Source organism: Meriones unguiculatus (assembly GCF_030254825.1).
Source record: "Meriones unguiculatus strain TT.TT164.6M chromosome 13 unlocalized genomic scaffold, Bangor_MerUng_6.1 Chr13_unordered_Scaffold_62, whole genome shotgun sequence".
NCBI lineage: Eukaryota > Metazoa > Chordata > Mammalia > Rodentia > Muridae > Meriones > Meriones unguiculatus.
The window spans coordinates 79480-98187 of record NW_026843667.1 but is presented as its reverse complement, the minus strand read 5'-3'; the positions used below and the strand labels follow the sequence as shown (position 1 = coordinate 98187).

Genomic DNA, 18708 nt, shown 5'->3' with positions numbered 1-18708 from the left:
CAAATTTATCTCAAGCAATTGGCACAGTGAATTCAGGTGGCACTAACCGCTCTGGTGACTGCAGGGAATTTGAAACTCCTCCAGAACTCCTCTCATCCAGGAAGGGTTTGGATGAATTCCTCCGCAAAGGTTCCTGGGTGTGTCTGAGCTTGGAAGCATCTCTGGAGAGGAGGAGGGGGTCTCCATTTCCTCACCCTTAGTGTCTCTCATCATCTCTCTGTGCAGGCCTGACCTGGGCGCATTTGCCATTTATAAAACCATGAGGGTGTGCAGTTCTGGCCTGTGGTCTCCTTAAATGGCATAATCACTATGACAATATTCTCTCCTATTCTAATCTGATTACTATAATCCTAGAGAAACTTGTTTTTTTTTTCAGAAGTCCCAACCCAAACGTGAAGTTGTTGTCATATGCAGCCAATATGGGGGAAGGGGATTGGGTGGAGTGGGTAGGGTGTGTGTATGTGTGCTCAATGCAAGAATTTTTTGCCTGATAAGAAACAGAGAATTCAGAAAACCTCACCGCTGGCTGGGGAAAGCAGTGGAAGTTGATTGCTTTGTTTTCAATGGCTGAGTATTATCTTTTGTGTAAATGTGCCATGGTTTCTTTATCCATTCTTCAGTTGTGGGACATCTAGGTGGTTTTCAGACTCTGGCTACTACAAATAAAACTGCTATGAATGCAGCTGATTAGGTGTCCTTCTTGTAGAGGCTTTTTTGGGTATATATCCAGTAGTGGTATACCTAGGCCTTCCTAATTTTCTGAGAGAGCCCCAGATTGTTTTCCAAAGTGCTTGTAAAAGTTTACACTCACACCAGCAAGGAAAGCATGCTCCCCTTTGTCCTTATCCTCAACAGGATGTACTATAACTTGAGATTTTATCTTAGCCGTTCAGACTGGTATGAGATGGAATCTCAGAGTCCTTTTGATTTGCATTTCTCTGATGATGAAGGAAGATGAGCATTTCTTTAAGTGTTTCTAAGCCATTCAAGATTTCGATGTTAAAAATTCTTTGTATACTTCTGTGCCAATTATTTAATTGGGTCATTTTTATTGGAGTTTGATTTCCTCGGTCCATTGTATAGTTTGGATATTAGCACTTTGTTGAAAATAGGATTGATGTGTTCTTTTCCTAATGTGTAGACTGGCATTTAGTTTCATTGATATTGTTTCCTCCTTATAGAAGTTTTCAGTTTCATGAGGTCTCATTTATTAACTTTTGATCCTAGAGCCTGATCTGTTGGTGTTCTGTTCAGGAAGTTGTCTCCTGTACCAATGAGTTCAAGGCTCTTTCTAGCTTTCTCTTCAACAGATTTAGTGTGTCTGCAGTTATATTGAGGTCTCTGCTCCACTTGGATTTGCTATTTATTTCAGGGAGAAAAATATGTATCTATTTGCATTTTTCTACATGCAGAGATACAGTTAGACCAGCATGGTTTATTGAAGAGGCTGTCTTTTTCCATTGTACGGTTCCGGCTTCCTTGTCAAAAATCAATTGACCAAAGGTATGTGGGTTTATTTCTGGGTCTTTGATTCAATTCTATTGATCAACCAACCAGACTATCTCTATGCCAGTACCATGCAGTTTTTATTACTACTGCTGTGTGTTGTAGCTTGAAGTCAGGGATGGCGATAACTCCAGAAGTTCTTTTATTGTATAGGATTGTTTAAGCTGCTCTGTTTTTTTATTATTATTATTCCATATGAAGTTTAGAATTCTTCTTTCAAGGTCTGAAAAGAACAGTGTTGGTATTTTGATGTGATTATATTGAATGTGTAGATTGCCTTTGGTTAGATGACCATTTTCACTATGTTAATCTTATGGATCCAGGAAATTGGGAGATCTTTCCATTTTCTGACATCTTCATTTTCTTTCTTCAGACCATTGAAGTTCTTTTCATGCAGGTCTTTCACGTATTTGGTTAGAGTCACACCAAGATACATTATTGCATTTGTGGATATTATGAATGGTGTAGTTTCCTTAATTTCTTTCTCAACACATATGTCCCTTATGTACAGGAGAGTTACAGATTTTTTTAAATTAATCTTGTATCCAGATACGTTGCTGAAGCTGTTTATCAGCTGTAGGATTTCTCTGGTGGAATGTTTAAGGTTGCTTACATACACTACCACCTCCTCTGCAAATAGCAATATTTTTACTTCTTCCATGCTGATTTGTATGCCCTTGATCTCCCTCAGTTGTCTTATTGCTCTAGCTAGAACTTAAAGTACTATATTGAAGAGGAACAGAGAGAGTGGGTATTCTTCTCCTATCCCTGAATTTAGTGGAATTGCTTTGAATTTTTCTACATTTATTTATTTTCTACAATATTTCTACAATTATTTATTTTGATGCTTGCAAACAGCTTGCTGTATATAGCCGTTATTATGTTTAAATATAGACCTTGTATCTTTTTATCTCTCTAAGACTTTCATCATAATGGGATGTTGGATTTGGTCAAACATATTTTCTCCATCTAATGAGATGACCATGTGATCTTTTTCTTTAATTTTTTAATATGGTGGATTATAGTGATGACATTTTTTATGTTGAACCATCCCTGCATCCCCGGGATGATGTATATGATGTGTTCTTGGATTCAGTTTGTATTTTATTGAGTTTTTCGCATGGAAGTTCATGCATGAAATTGGTCCGGAATTATCTTTCTTTGTTGGATCTTTGTGTGGTTTAGGTGTCAAGGTGACTGTGGCCTCATAAAATGAATTTGGCAGTGTTCTTTCTGTTCCTTTTTTGTGGAACAGTTTGAAGAGTATCTGTATTAATTCTTTTTTGAATGCCTGACAGAATTCTGCACTAAAACCATCTGGATCTGTGCATTTTTTGGTTGGGAGATTTTTGATGATTCCTTCTATTTTCTCAGTGGTTATTAGACTGTTTAAACTTTTTCCTGATCTTAATTTATCTTCAGTAGGTGAAATCTATTCAGAAAATCAATTTTATTTTGCTTTAGATTTTTGATTTTTTTTTTTGTAATACAGGCCTTTGAAGTAAGTCCTAATGATTTTTTTTTATTTCCTCATTGTCTGTAGTTATGTCCCCCTTTTTGTTTCTGATGTTGTTTATCTGGATACTTTTCTCCTGCCTTTCAGTTACTTTGGCTAAGTGTTTGTGTATTTTGTTGATATTGTCAAAGAACCAGTTTTTGTTTTATGGATTCTTTGTATCAGTCTCTTTGTTTCCAATGTATTGATTTCAACCCCAAGTTTGAATATTTCCTGTCAACTGCTCCATGTTGGTGTGTTTGCTTCCTTCTGTTAGAGAGCTTTTAAGTGTGCTGCTAAATTATTAGTATTGGATCTCTCCAATTGCTTTAGGAAGGCACTTCATTTATCAAAATGATGTAAGCTTTTCTATTAGCACTGCTTTCATTGTGTCTCATAAGTGTGGGTATGTTTTGCCTTCATTTTCATTGAAAACTAGAATGTCTTTTTTTTCTTCCTTTGTTTCTTCTATGATCAAGTGTTTCTCTTGTTGTTGAAGTCTAGCTTTAATCCATGAATGTCTGATAAAATTCATGGAGTTATTTCAATCTTCTGAGTCTTCTTTTGTGACTGATTATATGGTCAAATTTGGAGAAGGTTTCATGAGCCGCTGAGAAATGTTCTATAGACAACTGGTAGGCCCATTTGATTCAAGATGTTTGTTAGTTTCTTTTTTCGCCATTTACTTTCTGTTTTGATGATCTGTCCTTTGGAGAAAGTCGGTGCTGACGTCTCTGACTATTAATGTATGAGATTCAGTGTGTGATTTAAACTTTAGTAATATTTCTTTTATGAATGATGATATCCTTACATTTCCATCACAGATGTTCATTATTGAGAGGTTGTAGTGGTGGATTTTTCTTTCGGTAAGTATAAAGTGTTCTTCCCCATCTCTTTTGATTAATTTTGATTAAAAACTTATTTTTGAGACATGAAAATGGCTACTTCATCTTGTTTTTTGGGTCAATTTGCTTTCAAAACCTTTTCCAGCCCTATACTCTGAGGTAAGGTTTATCTTTATTCATCATTATTTTTTAAAACACCTAAAAACAGTCTCTGTCTAGTATCCCTAATGACCTATCAAGGCACACACTCAGAAGAATTCTCTATAAGACAATACACAGCCAACACCCTTTCCTAAGATCCAGAGATGAAAATAAAAGTGAAGAAATTAAACACTATAAACCAAAAAAATAGACAAGTCCAGATAGCAACAGCTAGAATCACAATCATGCCAAATCCAGATAACTAAACACCAGAGTGAAACCAAAATCATTAACACCATGACACCAAATCACCACAACCATCCTAGAGGAAATCAAGGTTATAACAGAGGATATGGGTAAAACCTCAATGATGTCTGTGAAAACAAACAAAAAAGTGAAATAAAACACTGAAGATAGCTGAAGATATTTTATTACAAAAGGAATCAATAAAATTAAAAACTGAGATGTGCCTAGAAATAAAAACTGAAGAAGTCTAACAAAAACTCAAGTGATAAGCCTCATCAACACAGTCCAAAACATGAAAAAGACATTCTCATAACTAGAGAAAATACTCTTTCTTAATTTCTCATCCATCAGATTCTCTGTTTACTGATTTTACTGAGCTCTTCAATCTATTTTTTGGTGAGTTTTGTGCAGAGTGAAAAAATAGGGATCTATTTTAATTATTTTACATGCATACTTCCAGATTGACCACAACAATGTACTGAAAATTCTTTTTTTTTTTCAGTTGTCAATGAAAGTATGCTGGACTTTGTGTCACTAGCATACAACATGAGAATTTTTCCCGTGCTGCAAATCTGTCTAAACAATTGTCTAGCTATATTTTAGGTAATTGGACTGGAGAATTCGATACTATGATGGAGCAGCTGAGAGTGGCCATTGTCACAGTAAATTCTACCAGAGTGGACGCAGGACTAGCCACAGGATTATCATCATGGATTGCTGCAGCCATTAATCATCTGAAGGAATGGGCGGGCATTGGAGCGTTAGCAGGCCTTCTGGTGTTGGTCTCCTTGGTTTGCCTGTGGTATATATGCAAGATTAGAGTCTCACAACAGCGTAATGCAGCCATGATCATTTAGGCCTTTACAGCCATTGAAGCAGGACAGTTTCCCTGAGCATGGTTGGCTACCATAAAAAGCTAAAATGTTATGCTCAGGATGCGAGGCTAAGCACTGCACTCAGGGTCAGCTGCTTTGGACCCAGAGAAGAGCATGTCTGATGCATGCAGGTTGATGCCCCAGGTCCCGCCTCTGAGAAAAAGGTATCGGTCGGGTCTGATGCTCTTTGGGTGGATGACACCTAAATGAACATCAGTACAAAGTCCCAATTTATTTCTAATATCAGAGATCAGACCTCTACTCTTGCCTGATGCATCTAAAACAAAAAGGGGGAACTGTAGAGAGCTGTGGAATGCTATGCCTTAAAGATGGAGCTGGTTTCCCGCCTTCCACCTTCCCGATGGTGAGTGCTCTCTGTCACGAACAATTCCACATTTGGCTAAGGCTGAGGATCTGGCTTGCTTCCATGTATGTGGACCTATCTGCATTGCCCACGTGGCACGCTGGGGTTGGCTACCCAGAGGCTATTTAAGCTGTGGGCTGGCTTTCCCCAGGGTCAGATGATTGTTCAAGGTTCCTGAATAAACTGCATTGAAAAAAAAAAACCCAAAAAAAACTTCAGTCTCTGAAGAAAGAAATGGAAGAAGATATCAGAAGAGAATTCTTAAAGAAATAATTCAAATGGCTGAGGAACATTTAAAGATATGTGAAAAGTCCATAATCATCAGGGAAATAGAAACCAAAAGTAGTTTGAGATATGGTCTAAAGAGAGTCACATGGCTAAGAATATTCAGACATTGCTAGTAGGAGTACAAACATATTCTGCCACTAAGGACATCTTTGTGGCTTTTCCACAGCAAGATGGGGATTGTTCTACCTCAAGAACCAGCAATACCACTCTTTGGCATATATCCAAAGAATGTTTCATCCTTCCATGGAGACATTTGTGCAAACATATTTATGTTGCTCTAATCAGCACTTCCAGAAATTGGATATAACCCAGATGTCCATCAACAGAAGACTAGATAAAGAAAATGTGGACATTTGCACAACAAAATGTTACTCAGTCATTTTACAAAGTAAATTATGAAATTTCAAAGTAAATGCATATCTACAGGTAAACTAGAAAAAAAATCAGTCTGAGTGTAATAACACAAGTTGAAAAATACAAATATCGCATGTATCTACTTACATCTTAATATTACTTGTAAAGTGAATGATAAGCAATCTATAGTACATAAAACCATGTAGGATACACACAGAAAAAAGGACTAGTGTCCGAGAAGAAGTAAATAGATCTCCCTAGGATAGGGCAATAAAATATTTATAGATGGAAAACGGGCTCATAAGAGAGAATCAGTTGGAAGTTGGGAGGCAAGGGGACATTAAGGAAAGTAATATGAAAAAAGACAGCTAAATTTAAATGTTATTTGAATGTTACTGTAGTAATCTAATCTAATTCCTAAGCAGAAGCAGAAGCTTCCTAAAATATATACATAACTGAAGGTGATCCAAACGAAAAAATAAAAGAGATTCCCAACAGGATGCCACTTGTCATCAAATGAGGATTCCAATACTTGGAATGGTTTATATCTACTTGAGGTGTTGGCCAAAGGAATCTTATGGGAATGCCTAAACAATGCAGACTTTTGTCAAGATTATAGTTTGCTCTCCACAAATGGATTGCAAGTCTTTATTGCTGAATACAGCACATAAACACCTCACTGAACATAGAGAAACTAAGCTGGTGTAGGTATATTTATCTATATCTAGGGAGATACACACGTGTGTGTGTGTGCAATTTGTATACATTTTTTAAATTCCAGTAACCAAAATTGTATAAGATTACACATAGGAGACATTATTTTGTTTGTTTATATATAAGAATTAACATTACATCATTTTTTTCACATTCCTACCTTCAAAGCTTCTTGCAGTTTTAGCTCTTTTGAAATTTTATGGTCCTGTTTTCATGAATAGATTTTACATAAGTTAGATATCAATTTTGATTTGCATTATATTGTTTATATTGTATTATAACAATAATATATAATACAAAATTATATCACTAGTAAGTATGATAAATAATATTTCAGTAAATTAGAAAAAGTATGGAGATGAAGTGTTTTTCTTTTTGTTTGTTGTTATGAGACAGATGGCTGAGTCCAGCCATCTCAAGACATGTGCTGCCAGGTTCGAAACTAAATTCATATTTACAGGCTCCAAAACCCACTCCAATTCTGATTCTTCAGGTGATTCATGTATGACTTTTAATCAGGAAATAGTGTAAAGATGAAAGTGGCTGATAATCTAAACTAAGCACACAATTCATAAATTTGTTGCCTGTCATGACTTATATTGACTATGAGCAGCTTTCCCCCTCTTTTGATCCTGTATAATTCTGAATTTGGTGCCAGACGTCCAGGAGGAGGTCTGAATGCAAAAGCTGAGTTGAGAACCCTGAACCCAGGTGTCCTGCATAAGGCTGAGTCACTAGTGTTTACTTTCTTGGTCAAAACCCCATGTCCCTCCTCTAATCCACTGATAAGGGATGTCTTCCTCCTCTATCTTACTGTAGCTTATCAGGTCTCATCAAAACTGTCTGGATCTACTTTCCCTGTTGCTTAGTTTAGCCACCTTGACTAGTGGAAGTGATCAAAGAGCTATCAAACTGGTCAAAGTCTGACTGCCCCTGCTCCCTTTCCTAGGAGAAATCAAATGTTCAAACCACTCTCACAACAGCAATCCAAAACAAACAAGCTGTTTTTGGATGAACTACAATTTTGTCTCAGACTCTGGTCCTCTCCAAAGTCACTGTGGACCATGATGAAATCGTACAGATTGTTGAAGAAAGAACCAAACATGTTTTTCACCCACATGGAGGAACCAGGTGTAGAGCCCCAGGGCTATGGGATTCCAAGAGTACATGGATGAGAGGAAAACAGAACAATAAAAAGACAGCAAATTCAGAGCAAGTCTGGCTACAGCAACAGAAATATCTCAGTACTGTGACCCTCAGATGTCTGGACTTTGCTGCAGTGTGTGTGCTGGCCTCTCATGAGAACCATTGTGTATGCACAGACTGAGAGCCTGAAGCAACAGTAGGAAGCAGCTGTAGCATTCAAAGTCTTCTCTGATATTGTTGAGGTCTGAGCCTGTTCCAAGGCCTAAGTCAATAATCTCCTTGGATCTGCCTTGACGCAGGGGTCTGTCTCTGTGTAGTGAAGAACCTGACATGTCCCTTCCTTTGCTTTGCCTCAGCCTCCTCCTACAACCTGTGTATGCATCGATGGAGTTTCCTCTGTTCACTTGTGGTTATAAAGGAGAGACCAACACCTACATGGAGGCAGATGTTAACCTCGCTACATTTATTCCCATTTCCATCCCACTTGATCTATCACAATACCTCCATATCCTTTTTGACAGAAAACCAACTCTACTATGGAAGTTCGACCTGTGAGTACTTGCTTGAATGTGCTATGGTTGTTCTGGTTAAAATATACTACATGACCTGCTAAACACATGTAATTCCATTGAGAATAATGAACTAGATACAGAACAATGTGAAAAACAGTTTCACATTTTTTTCTCCTTCATTGTGCCTCTGCAAACATTTCCACTTCTCATTGTTATGTATCCAGTGAGAAAGAAATCAGGGATAGAAAAAAGAACAACTTTTATGTCTGCCTCATGGTGTGTTTGCATGGTGAGACTTACATATTTTTGACACACTGACTTTAATATGTTAAGATAAGTTTCCATTCTTCTCAGGTCTATTTGGCCATCTAAATATCTTATGTTTGAATATCTGTTTCTTTCTAAAGACTTGGAGAGTTTCTGATAAAGTGAAATTGAATATCCCTATGTGCTCAGCACAAATATTAGAATCTCTGGTTTCATGTGTTCTGGCTTTAGTATCTTTAAAGTATCTCAGTGTTTAGACACTGTGGTGGTCATATTTATAACTTATTTATTTATAATTGATATTGTAATGGAGTGTTCTGAAATTCATGTCATTCATGCCTATATTCTGTCCTCTGCTTAGTTAGCTCTACTGACAAACAGTGTTCTCTGATTTGATTGGAGGTTTTATGATTTTCATTTCCAACCTTTCTATCTGTCTTTCTCCTCCCTCACAATCTCAATTTTGTCTTGTGATTTGTTTTTTCTGGTACTCAGTCTTTCTTGTGTACAGCTGTTTATTCTATCTCTCATCCAAGTTCTGGTGGAGAATGCTGATTCTTTTCTCAATGACCAGTTGAATTCATTGCTTGGTTCTGTCTGCTTTTCTGTTGTTCATCTCTTTACTTTCTGAAGTATTCATCTGCCATTTTATCTAAGAAACTCTGAGATAGGTTGTTGGTTATTTATGATACTGTGGAGGACTCATTAGGCTTTTTCATATTACTGTTTTTCAGTTAATGCTATAATTGGTACATATGTTCATTAAACATCAATTTGGAGATTAAGTTGGTCCTTTGCTGAAAAGTACCTTATTGAAACTTCAATATATATTTCCTTTCTGAGTAGGAAACAAACATACTAGCCTAAGGTCCTGGTAGTTTTATTATTATGGAGTATTTGAATAGAAAAAAAAAAGAAAAAAACGCCCAGGAAGTCCAATTTATTCTGGAAGTAAAGAACTCTTTGGAATGCTTTTGCAAGATAGAGAAACCATAGTTTAGTAGCCCACTTCAGCCAGAAATAGAAGGAATCCCAACATAGGAGGAAGAAAAGAGCCCATCCTCAGAGATGGAGAAAAGACTGAATCATTAATTGACCGGTCTTAATCTAGATTCTGTTTGAGCTGTGATAGGTGGATCAAGTCTCACCTCCTTGAAGTTTAAATCATAGTTTTTAAAGTTTACACACAGATATACAAGTTCTTAATATCTTAACATGACCACAATCTATAATCTACACTGAAATTCTCACTGTAGGAAAAGCAGGGAACAAGTGTCTGTAAACAGTTGGAGTAGACTGATGTTTTATGTTAAGCTTGGGCACCAAAAAACAATGGTTCTGGGATAAAAAAAAACAAACAGCCTTTCTTCTATCTGCATATGTAATGACAGATAAGATTTCAGCACAATGAGAAACATTGAAGTTTGTCTTCAGCAGGAATAAAAGGACATTAAAATTTTGATCCTGTAACTGTGAGAAGTCTAGCCAGTGCTTTCACCTGGTGGTTTCCATAGTATATAAGAACTCCACTGGTTAATATTTTAAAAATCTGAAATTTTAAACTCTTTAAGTCTCATTTTCACATACTTTAAACCACTTTCTCAGACATTTACAACTTGCATTTACATATCTTACATCCCATTTTTAGACATTCAAACTTTCCATCAACTTTAAAGTGTTTGTTTCCCCCATTGATGCATTTACCAGGAGAAAGAGTCATTTGATAACTGGGAAAAATGATTGAAAAGTAAGTTCTTTTAAGTGAAATAACCATAAAATATAAACTGTTAGGTATTAGTAGACTCAATTTGAATCTCATTTAAATCGAATTTTGTGAGATTAGATTTTTCAGTGTGAAGCCAACAAGGTAATGCCTTCTTCAGCAGGGACTCTACATATCTGTAGAAAAGAACAAGGCCTGACTTTTGTGTATGATATGAACTGACCATGCAGCTGCAGCATTGTTCAGAGGAGCTGCCTAAAATTTCATAAATTCTGCTAAATTTCTATAGTGACAACCTGCTGTGAACATGACAAGAGCTCTGAGAGGGATAAATTTGAGCAGGACGTATAATCCAAATGGCCTCTATATCAGTCAAAATGACAGAGACTTACTGAATATGTGGGCACCCAAGCTGGGGTCCTCCATTGCTTTCTCAAAGATTTTGTAGTTAGCAGAGGTTGACAGTCTTTGGATGCCACACAGAACAACATGGTCTTCAGCTGCCACACAAGGCATCGTGACCCACCAAACATCAGACTTGTGAGGCCTGAGTTAATTTTTATGGAAAAGTAACCTACCTTGGCCAGGCACAGTAGAACATTTAACTTAACAATGTCCAAATGTTGGGCAGGGATTTATTGTTGGATGAAGCATGTGACAATTCATGGTTCAGTTGTCATCATTATCACAGTTGAAATATCATCAAAGGAAAGGCCATTTCTGCCTATCTTAGCTACCAACTAAAGATGTCTGGCAGAGAAATCATTTTCATTACATTCCTTAAATCCATACTCAGCAGAACTCTATGAGGGCCTTGAAGGAAAGCATCTAACTTATTGCCATTTTTTTCACTTGAATATTTTTTATTAATTAATCCAATTTACATCTTGGTCATAGGTCCCACCCTCTTCTCCTCCAACTCCTACTCTCTCTACCATATATATCCTCCTCCACTCTTCTGTCCCCTACCTACACACCCCAGCCCCTGTAGTCTTATAATGACTGAGTTTGTGTTACTCCCCTGTGGTCAGTTAGGTCAATTCCATCAGGGTAAAGTGACCAACAAACATAAAATATAGTAATGTCCACTCCACTAACTAGTAGGCCAGCATGAACCCTAATCAGCACATCAGCTACTTCTATGTAGAGGACCTAGTTTGAGATCATGCATTGTCCTTGGTAGATGCATCAGACTCCTTAGGAAACTCTGGGCCCTATTTGATTGGCCCTGGTGATATTCTTGTGGTATCCCTGTCACACAAATATAAATGAATAAGTATACAGGTGTAACCAACTAAATTGATTCTTTAGTCTTTAGTATCACTTTTATGTGATTGAAAAAAACATAAGCCCTCGGCTCAAATGGAAAAAGATAGAATTTCTTCTATAAATTTGAATAAATTTGAGAGTCTGTGAATACAGTTTATGTTATCCCAAATTCCATCATACAATGTGGAAGCAGCTTCATGAATTTTCATAGTAACAATAAATAAAGAAAACTATAAATCCAATACATCACTGGAAACCTCAGAGAGGACATTAAACAGCAAAATGGGGCAAGTTATCATACAGGCCCAAGATGGCTATGTGATGTCATTCTCATCTTTTAGATTGGCAAAAGCCAGTAGAGTGCTGGGTTACTATATTCTAAAATGATTTTATTCATCAGCTATAGGATAGATAGATAGATAGATATAGAGATACAGATGCAGATATATATATATATATATATATATATATATATATATATATATAATCTTAACCACAGAGGTGTCCAAGAAATGGCTACTCAGGTAGCCCATGCTATGGTAATGAGCCTTTCAAACTACAACATTGCAATCTTACCACATCAATGAACTTTTTATAGCCAGTCTTTGCAGACACTGCTCTGTCCAGGAATTTTCATGTATATATGTATATATTCCTACAATTCAATATTTAGTATGGTATAATCCTTGAGGAAGACTAATTGTCTTTCTCTCGGTTTTTGGTAATTGCCTGCTTTTGCCTGGTAGATTCTCTCTTAACAGAACATCTAGCCACAGATCCCAGATTAATGTAGTAAAACCAAATGGAATTTCTTCTTGATGATGGCAGGTCAGAAGGCAGAATCCTTCCTTCAGTAGAACACAGTTGACTTTAGGCTGATGATTTCTGTTAAGCTCCCTCTATTAGGGTCACCCAGACTCTTATCTACCACAGGTTTTGAAAAAAAAGCTTCTGAGGACCCATCCCCAAGTGCTGAAGGCTCTGTGTGACACAGTTCAACTAACCCACCTGCAACAAATTTCCACTTTGTCCCATTGTGAGCACTTTTGTACTGTCTTAATGTACTTGGTGTTTTCTTTTTCATATGCTACTTTAACCTACTTTTTCCCCCTGCCTTACCTAGGAAACTCTACTCATTCATTTAATCTGCAAGCTTAGAGAAACATCTTTCCTTTACTACTTTTTTACTACTTTTTTAGTTTTTGTAAAGATTTATTAATTTTTACATTATGTTTATGAGTGTTTTGCCTACATGTTTGTTTGTGTGCCACTTATGTAAAGGTTCCCTTCAGAGGCCAGTGGAGGACATGGATCCCATAGAACTGTTGATACACACTATTCAAACCTAAAACTGGCTACTGTGACTTGAATCAGGGTCCTCCATAAGAGCAGCAACTAGTCATAACATATTTTTCAAACCCAAGAACACTATTTTGCACATGGTTATTTATTCTTATTTCATTTACTCAAGAGCTCACCTTCTTATATATATGTGAATACCACAGGTGTCCCTGGTGCCCAAAGATGCCAGAAAGGATCTTATGAACTGGAGCTAAACATGTTTCCAAGGCCACCCTGTGGGCACTGAGATGCTAGCTTTTATTCAAAGTGATCTATCTATAGATAGATGCCCGGGCATCTGTCTATACCACAAAGAGACACTTTACCACTAGTAATGCACATAAACTTGTTAGAATTTTCATAAGTATGAAATTGAATCATTACAAAAGAAAATGGTAGGAAGCTCTTTTTTATATTCCTAGTGAAACCTTAGTGACTCCTCTGTAACCCAGTGATTCCATGAGCTGAAATGTCATAAGCACATATGTATTCAGTAGTCATAAGATACAAACAATTGATATTTAATGCACACAATGTACACCAAAAATATTTGAAACATTTAAACCTCTGAGAGTTTAGGAGCCGTTTGATGATGTTCCTGGGCTGTCATGAGCTTATTCACACAAGACTTACATGTCACAGGAAAAGTCAAAGGCTAGGATCTCTAGGTTCCTGTATTTGATAAAGACTTTTTTAGAAAAATGTACTGACAATACCCAACCTTTTGTTCCTCTGGTTTAGAGTGACTTGGAGAAACTATCAATATTTGCTGACCTTATACTTTGCCATTGAAGAGATAAATAAGGACTCAAACCTGCTTCCCAATATGACCTTGGGTTCCCACATCTACAATGCTTTTAATTCTAACAAAATAACCTTGGAGGACCCTCTGATATGGCTGTCTGGAAGGAGTGAGTATATCCCTAATTACAAGTGCAACACTCAATACAAACCTCTAGGAATCATTTCAGGAAACAAGCCGGAATTTTCTGCTGCAATTGCAACACTTTCAGAGCTCTACAATGTCCCACAAGTAAGTTAGAAACATATTTTAAGCACAATTCCATCTTAGACTTGATGAAAACAAACAAACCAACAAAAGAACAATAACAGAACAAACAAAAGAAAACAGAGAAGTGGATTATGTTTACTGTAGGCAGATTTCAAATAGCAGTGAACGAATTACTTTGATATGTTAATAGTTAACAGATGGCAGAGTGTGGCAAAATGCATGAACAGTTAGTTCTGGGAGTTTCTGAGCAGATCACTTAGTAGTATCCATGATTCTATCTCCAAACAATGGATGATGTACTGTGGATACTCAGTCTGCATTTGATCATAAGTCAAATTCTACAGCAAAGATACGTAACTACCCAATCTAGCATATATACATCTCAAAATTCCTACGGTTGTCAATACCTGACATATGGAAAAAGAAAGTTCAGGACATGTGACTAAGTTTGGAACAATGTTTAATGCCATCACCGATGAAAATCTTTGAAGGAATTAATGATCTCATTCAGGAAAGTTGATCTCAGAATAGCACCCACGAGACTAACCACTTAGCTGTATCATCATAATTGACTCTTGCCAGGATACACTGAAGAAATGCATAGCATCTATCAGCACACATTACTACAAACAGAAAATGCCTGGTGAGCACAAGAGTCAGCAATAATCAAGATTAAAAAACCTACACGGTAACTCTCATTGTTATCACTCAGTTAAACAATTCATAATTGTAGTTTAAGCTAATGTAATAAAAAATAAAGACAATAATTTACATCTGTCTGAGTTTTGTCTCTATTGAGAGGGATGATACAATAACCCCTGGCAATGAGGCCCCAGGTAATCACAACTTGAATAATTTTAACTTGGGAAACTGAATCTCTGAAAATTGTTAGTCTCTTTCCATATTTGCTTTCCTAAAAGTGAAGGTTCTCAGAGGTGTTATGAGAATAGAAAATACCTGTTAATGCCTTCTGCAGTTTTCTCTACATCAGATATTCTTTTGCATTGTTATTGTAGCAAGAGAGATCTATCATTCCTTTCAAGCCAATGAACAGCTTATTGTTTACCTCTTGGCTGCTTCAGACACCTCAGTAACTTTGGAGCTTATGGTATTTGTAAAAGACTGTATAGCACCACATAATTTCGGGACAAGCTAAGAAGACATCCTCCTTAACAATAGTCAGTCCTTTAACCCTCATATTTGAATTATAAAATCACTTCCTCTTAAGGGTGATGATACCAAATGCCTGAAACTCAGAATCACTTTTTTTCTTTCTTTGCTTCCCAGGTCACATATGGACCATTTGATTCCATGCTTAGTGACAAAGATACATTTGCATTCCTTTATCAGATGTCTACTGAAGACAGAGGTCTAGCCCAAGGGCTGATCTCTTTATTGCTCCACTTTGGCTGGAAGTGGGTGGGGATCATTGTGTCTGATGATCAGAGAGGAAGGGAGTTTCTCTCTGACCTGAAAGTAAAGATGGTAACAGAAGATATCTGTGTGGCTTTTTTAGAAAAACTCCCAGATAATTTGAATGTAAATGTAAACTATGATTATTGTTTGCAAAACTTGAAACAACATACTCAAGTAAATGTGAATTTATTCTATGGTGATATAGATGACTTGCTGTTCTGTGTAGACATTAGTATCTTTGTAACCAGAAAGAAGGTGTGGATTTTGGCAAAGCCACACTCGACATACTTAGAGTCTATAATAAATGAAAAGCATATTATGATAAACCTATTCAGTGGAAGCTTATCATTTTTAAAGAAGAGAACTATCCCTGGCTTCAAGCACTTTCTTGAGGCCCTTACACCCTCCCATTACCCAGGAGATGTTTACTTCTCTAAACTCTGGATTGACAAATTTAATTGTTCACCTCCTGCTTCGCAATGTGGAAATTTTAAACCCTGTCCTTTGAATAGTTCCCTAAAGACTAAGGATAAAATAAATGATATGATGTCTATTTCTGAGCCAAGCTATTCCTTATGGAGTGCAGTACATGCAGTGGCCCATGCCCTACATAAAATGCTATTGAGCAAAATTGAAATGGGATCTAAAGAAGACAGAAACACAGACTGGCTTCTACCATGGCAGGTAAGCCTCACTCATAAGCAGGTGAAGCTTAGAATCTTACATTATTAGTAAGTAATTTGCTGTGGTCAAGCCAATAAAACATTTTCATCTTATAATTTAAAGTACAAGTTAAAATAGAAAAGGGTTTAAGTTTCTCTCCATTTAGTTTGATGTTGACTAGAGGCTTGCTGTATTTTGTCTTTACTATGTTTAGGGATGTGCCTTGTATCCCTGTTCTCTCCAAGACTTAGTTAAACATGAATGGGTATTGGATTTTGTCAAATGCCTTTTTGGCATCTAAGAAGATGATCATTTGGTTTTTCTCCTTCAGTTTGTTTATGATTGATTACAGTGATGAATTTCTGTCTATTGAACCTGCATGCCTGGGATGAAGCCTACTTGGTCATGGTGGATGATATCTCTTATGTGTTCTGGGTTTTGGTTTGCAAGTATCTTATTGAGTATTTTTGCATCAATGTTCTTAAGAGAGATAGGTTTGAAGTTCTCTTTTTTTGGGTCTTTGTGAGGTTTTGGTATCAAGGTGACTCTGTCTTCATAGAATGAGTTTGGTAATGTTCATTCTGCTATTTTGTGGAATAGTTTGAATAGAATTGGAGTTAGCTCTTTTTTTTTTTACTTTTTTTAATTAATTACACTTTATTTACTTTGTATCCCCCCCTGTAGTTTCCTCCCTCCTCTCCTCCCAATTGTTCCATTCCTTCTCCTTTACCATGCATGCCCCTCCCCAAGTCCACCGATAGGGGAGGACTTCTTTTTCTTCCTTCTGATCCTAGTCTGTTAGGTCTCATCAGGAGTGGCTGCATTGTCTTATTCTGTGGCCTGGTAAAGCTGCTCTCCCCTCAGGGGAAGGTGATCAAAGAGCAGGCTAATCAGTTTGTGTCAGGGACAGGCCCTGTACCAAATACTATGGAAACCACAAGGAGACTGAACTGTCATGGGCTACATCTGTGCAGGGGTTCTGGGTTATCTCTCTGCATGCTACTTGGTTTAACTATCAGTCTTAGGGAAAACCCATGTGCCCAGATTTTTTGGATCTGTTGCTCTCCTTGTGGAGCTCCTTTCCCTTCCAGGTCTTACTAATTGCCACTTCTTTCATAAGATTCCCTGCAATCTCCTCAAAGGTCGGCCATTTGTCTCAGCATCTGCTTTGATAGTTTGTAGGGCAGAGCTTTTCAGAGGCCCTCTGTGGCAGGCTCCTAACTTGTTCCATTTTCTCCTTCTACTGATGTCCATCCTCTTTGCTGTTCTGGATGGGAATTGAACATTTTAGCCAGAGTTCTCCCTCTTGATTACTTTCTTTAGTGTACAGATTTTAGTAGGTTTATCTTATATTATATATCTATATGAGTGAGTATATACCGTGTGTGTCTTTCTGCTTTTAAGATGATCTTTTCCAGTTCCCCCAATTTACCTGCAAATTTCATGATTTCCTTGTTTTTTTACTGCTGAGTATTCCATTGTGTAGATATACCAATATATATATATTCTGTGTCCATTCTTCAGTTGAGGGGCATCTGGGTTATTTCCAGCTTCTGGATATTACAAATAAAGCTGCTACAAATTTGGTTGAGCAAATATCCTCATTGTGTACTTGAGCCTCTTTTGGATATATGCCTAGAAGTGGTATGGCTGGATCTTGAGGAAGCGCTATTCCTAATTGTCTGAGAAAGCTCCAGATTGATTTCCAGAGTGGGTATTCAAGTTTACATTCCCAGCAGCAGTGGAGGAGAGTTCCCATTTCTCCCTGAACTCTCCAGAATGTGCTGTCACTTGAGTTTTAGGTAGTAGTCGTTCTGACATATGTAAGGTGAAATCTCAGGATTGTTTTGATTTGCATTTCCCTGAGGGTTAATGACGTTGATCATTTCTTTAAGTATTTCTCTGCCATTCAGTATTCCTCTATCGAGAATTCTCTGTTTAGTTCTGTTTCTCATTTTTTAATTGGATTACTTAATTTGTTTTATTTTAACTTCTTTAGTTCTTTATATATAGTGGATATTAGCCCCCTGTCAGATATAGGGTTGGTGAAGATCCTTTCCCAATCTGTAGGTAGTCATTTTGTTCTGAGGAGAGTGTCCTTTGCTTTACAGAAGCTTTTCAGTTTCATGAGGTCCCATTTATTGATTGTTGCTCTTAGAGCCTGTGCTATTGGTGTTCTGTTCAGGAAGTTGTCTCCTGTGCCAATGAGTTCAAGGCTCTTCCCCACTTCTTATTCTAACAGGTTTAGTGTGTCTGGTTTTATATTGAGGTCTTTGATCCACTTGGACTTTAGTTTTGTGAAAGAAAAATTCTCAACTTCATATGGAATAACAAGAAAACCAGAATTGCTAAAACAATCCTCTACAACGAAAGATCTTCTGGAGATCTCTGATCTCAAGCTGTAACATAGAGCAACAGTAAAAATAAATGCATAGTATTGGCATAGAAACAGAATGGTGGATCAATGGAATGAAATAGAAGACCCAGAAATAAACCTACACACTTATGGACACCTGATCTTTGACAAAGAT

General features: G+C 37.0%; 1 protein-coding gene across 5 annotated transcripts; it reads left to right on the top strand.

The window, feature by feature from the left end:
• The first annotated feature begins 1161 nt into the window (after positions 1–1161).
• On the top strand, positions 1162–15600 carry LOC132651387 (vomeronasal type-2 receptor 26-like). Of its 5 annotated transcripts, XR_009589082.1 has the most exons (5): positions 1162–1503; positions 3826–3867; positions 8331–8525; positions 13828–13997; positions 15386–15600. XR_009589082.1 is itself a non-coding variant. In XM_060376606.1 (4 exons), exons 1-4 carry the CDS (start codon positions 5438–5440, stop codon positions 15403–15405), a joined length of 420 nt encoding a protein of 139 aa, XP_060232589.1. In that variant the 5' UTR covers positions 5135–5437; the 3' UTR covers positions 15406–15600. The 5 variants fall into 5 exon arrangements, 2 of the variants coding, with proteins under 2 accessions (XP_060232588.1, XP_060232589.1); XR_009589081.1 differs by lacking the exon at positions 3826–3867 and having other exon boundaries at positions 1165–1503; XM_060376606.1 differs by lacking the exons at positions 1162–1503; positions 3826–3867 and adding an exon at positions 5135–5472.
• The last annotated feature ends 3108 nt before the right edge of the window (positions 15601–18708 follow it).

What these genes read in the sequence shown, in the direction of transcription:
- LOC132651387 (XM_060376605.1), top strand. Translation starts at nt 5,438, where the DNA reads ATGGAGCTGGTTTCCCGCCTTCCACCTTCCCGATG. An exon ending in CGCCTTCCACCTTCCCGATG is followed by an intron (nt 5,473 to 8,330) that starts GTGAGTGCTCTC and finishes GCTTTGCCTCAG; the next exon opens with CCTCCTCCTACAACCTGTGT. An exon ending in CTACTATGGAAGTTCGACCT is followed by an intron (nt 8,526 to 13,827) that starts GTGAGTACTTGC and finishes CCTCTGGTTTAG; the next exon opens with AGTGACTTGGAGAAACTATC.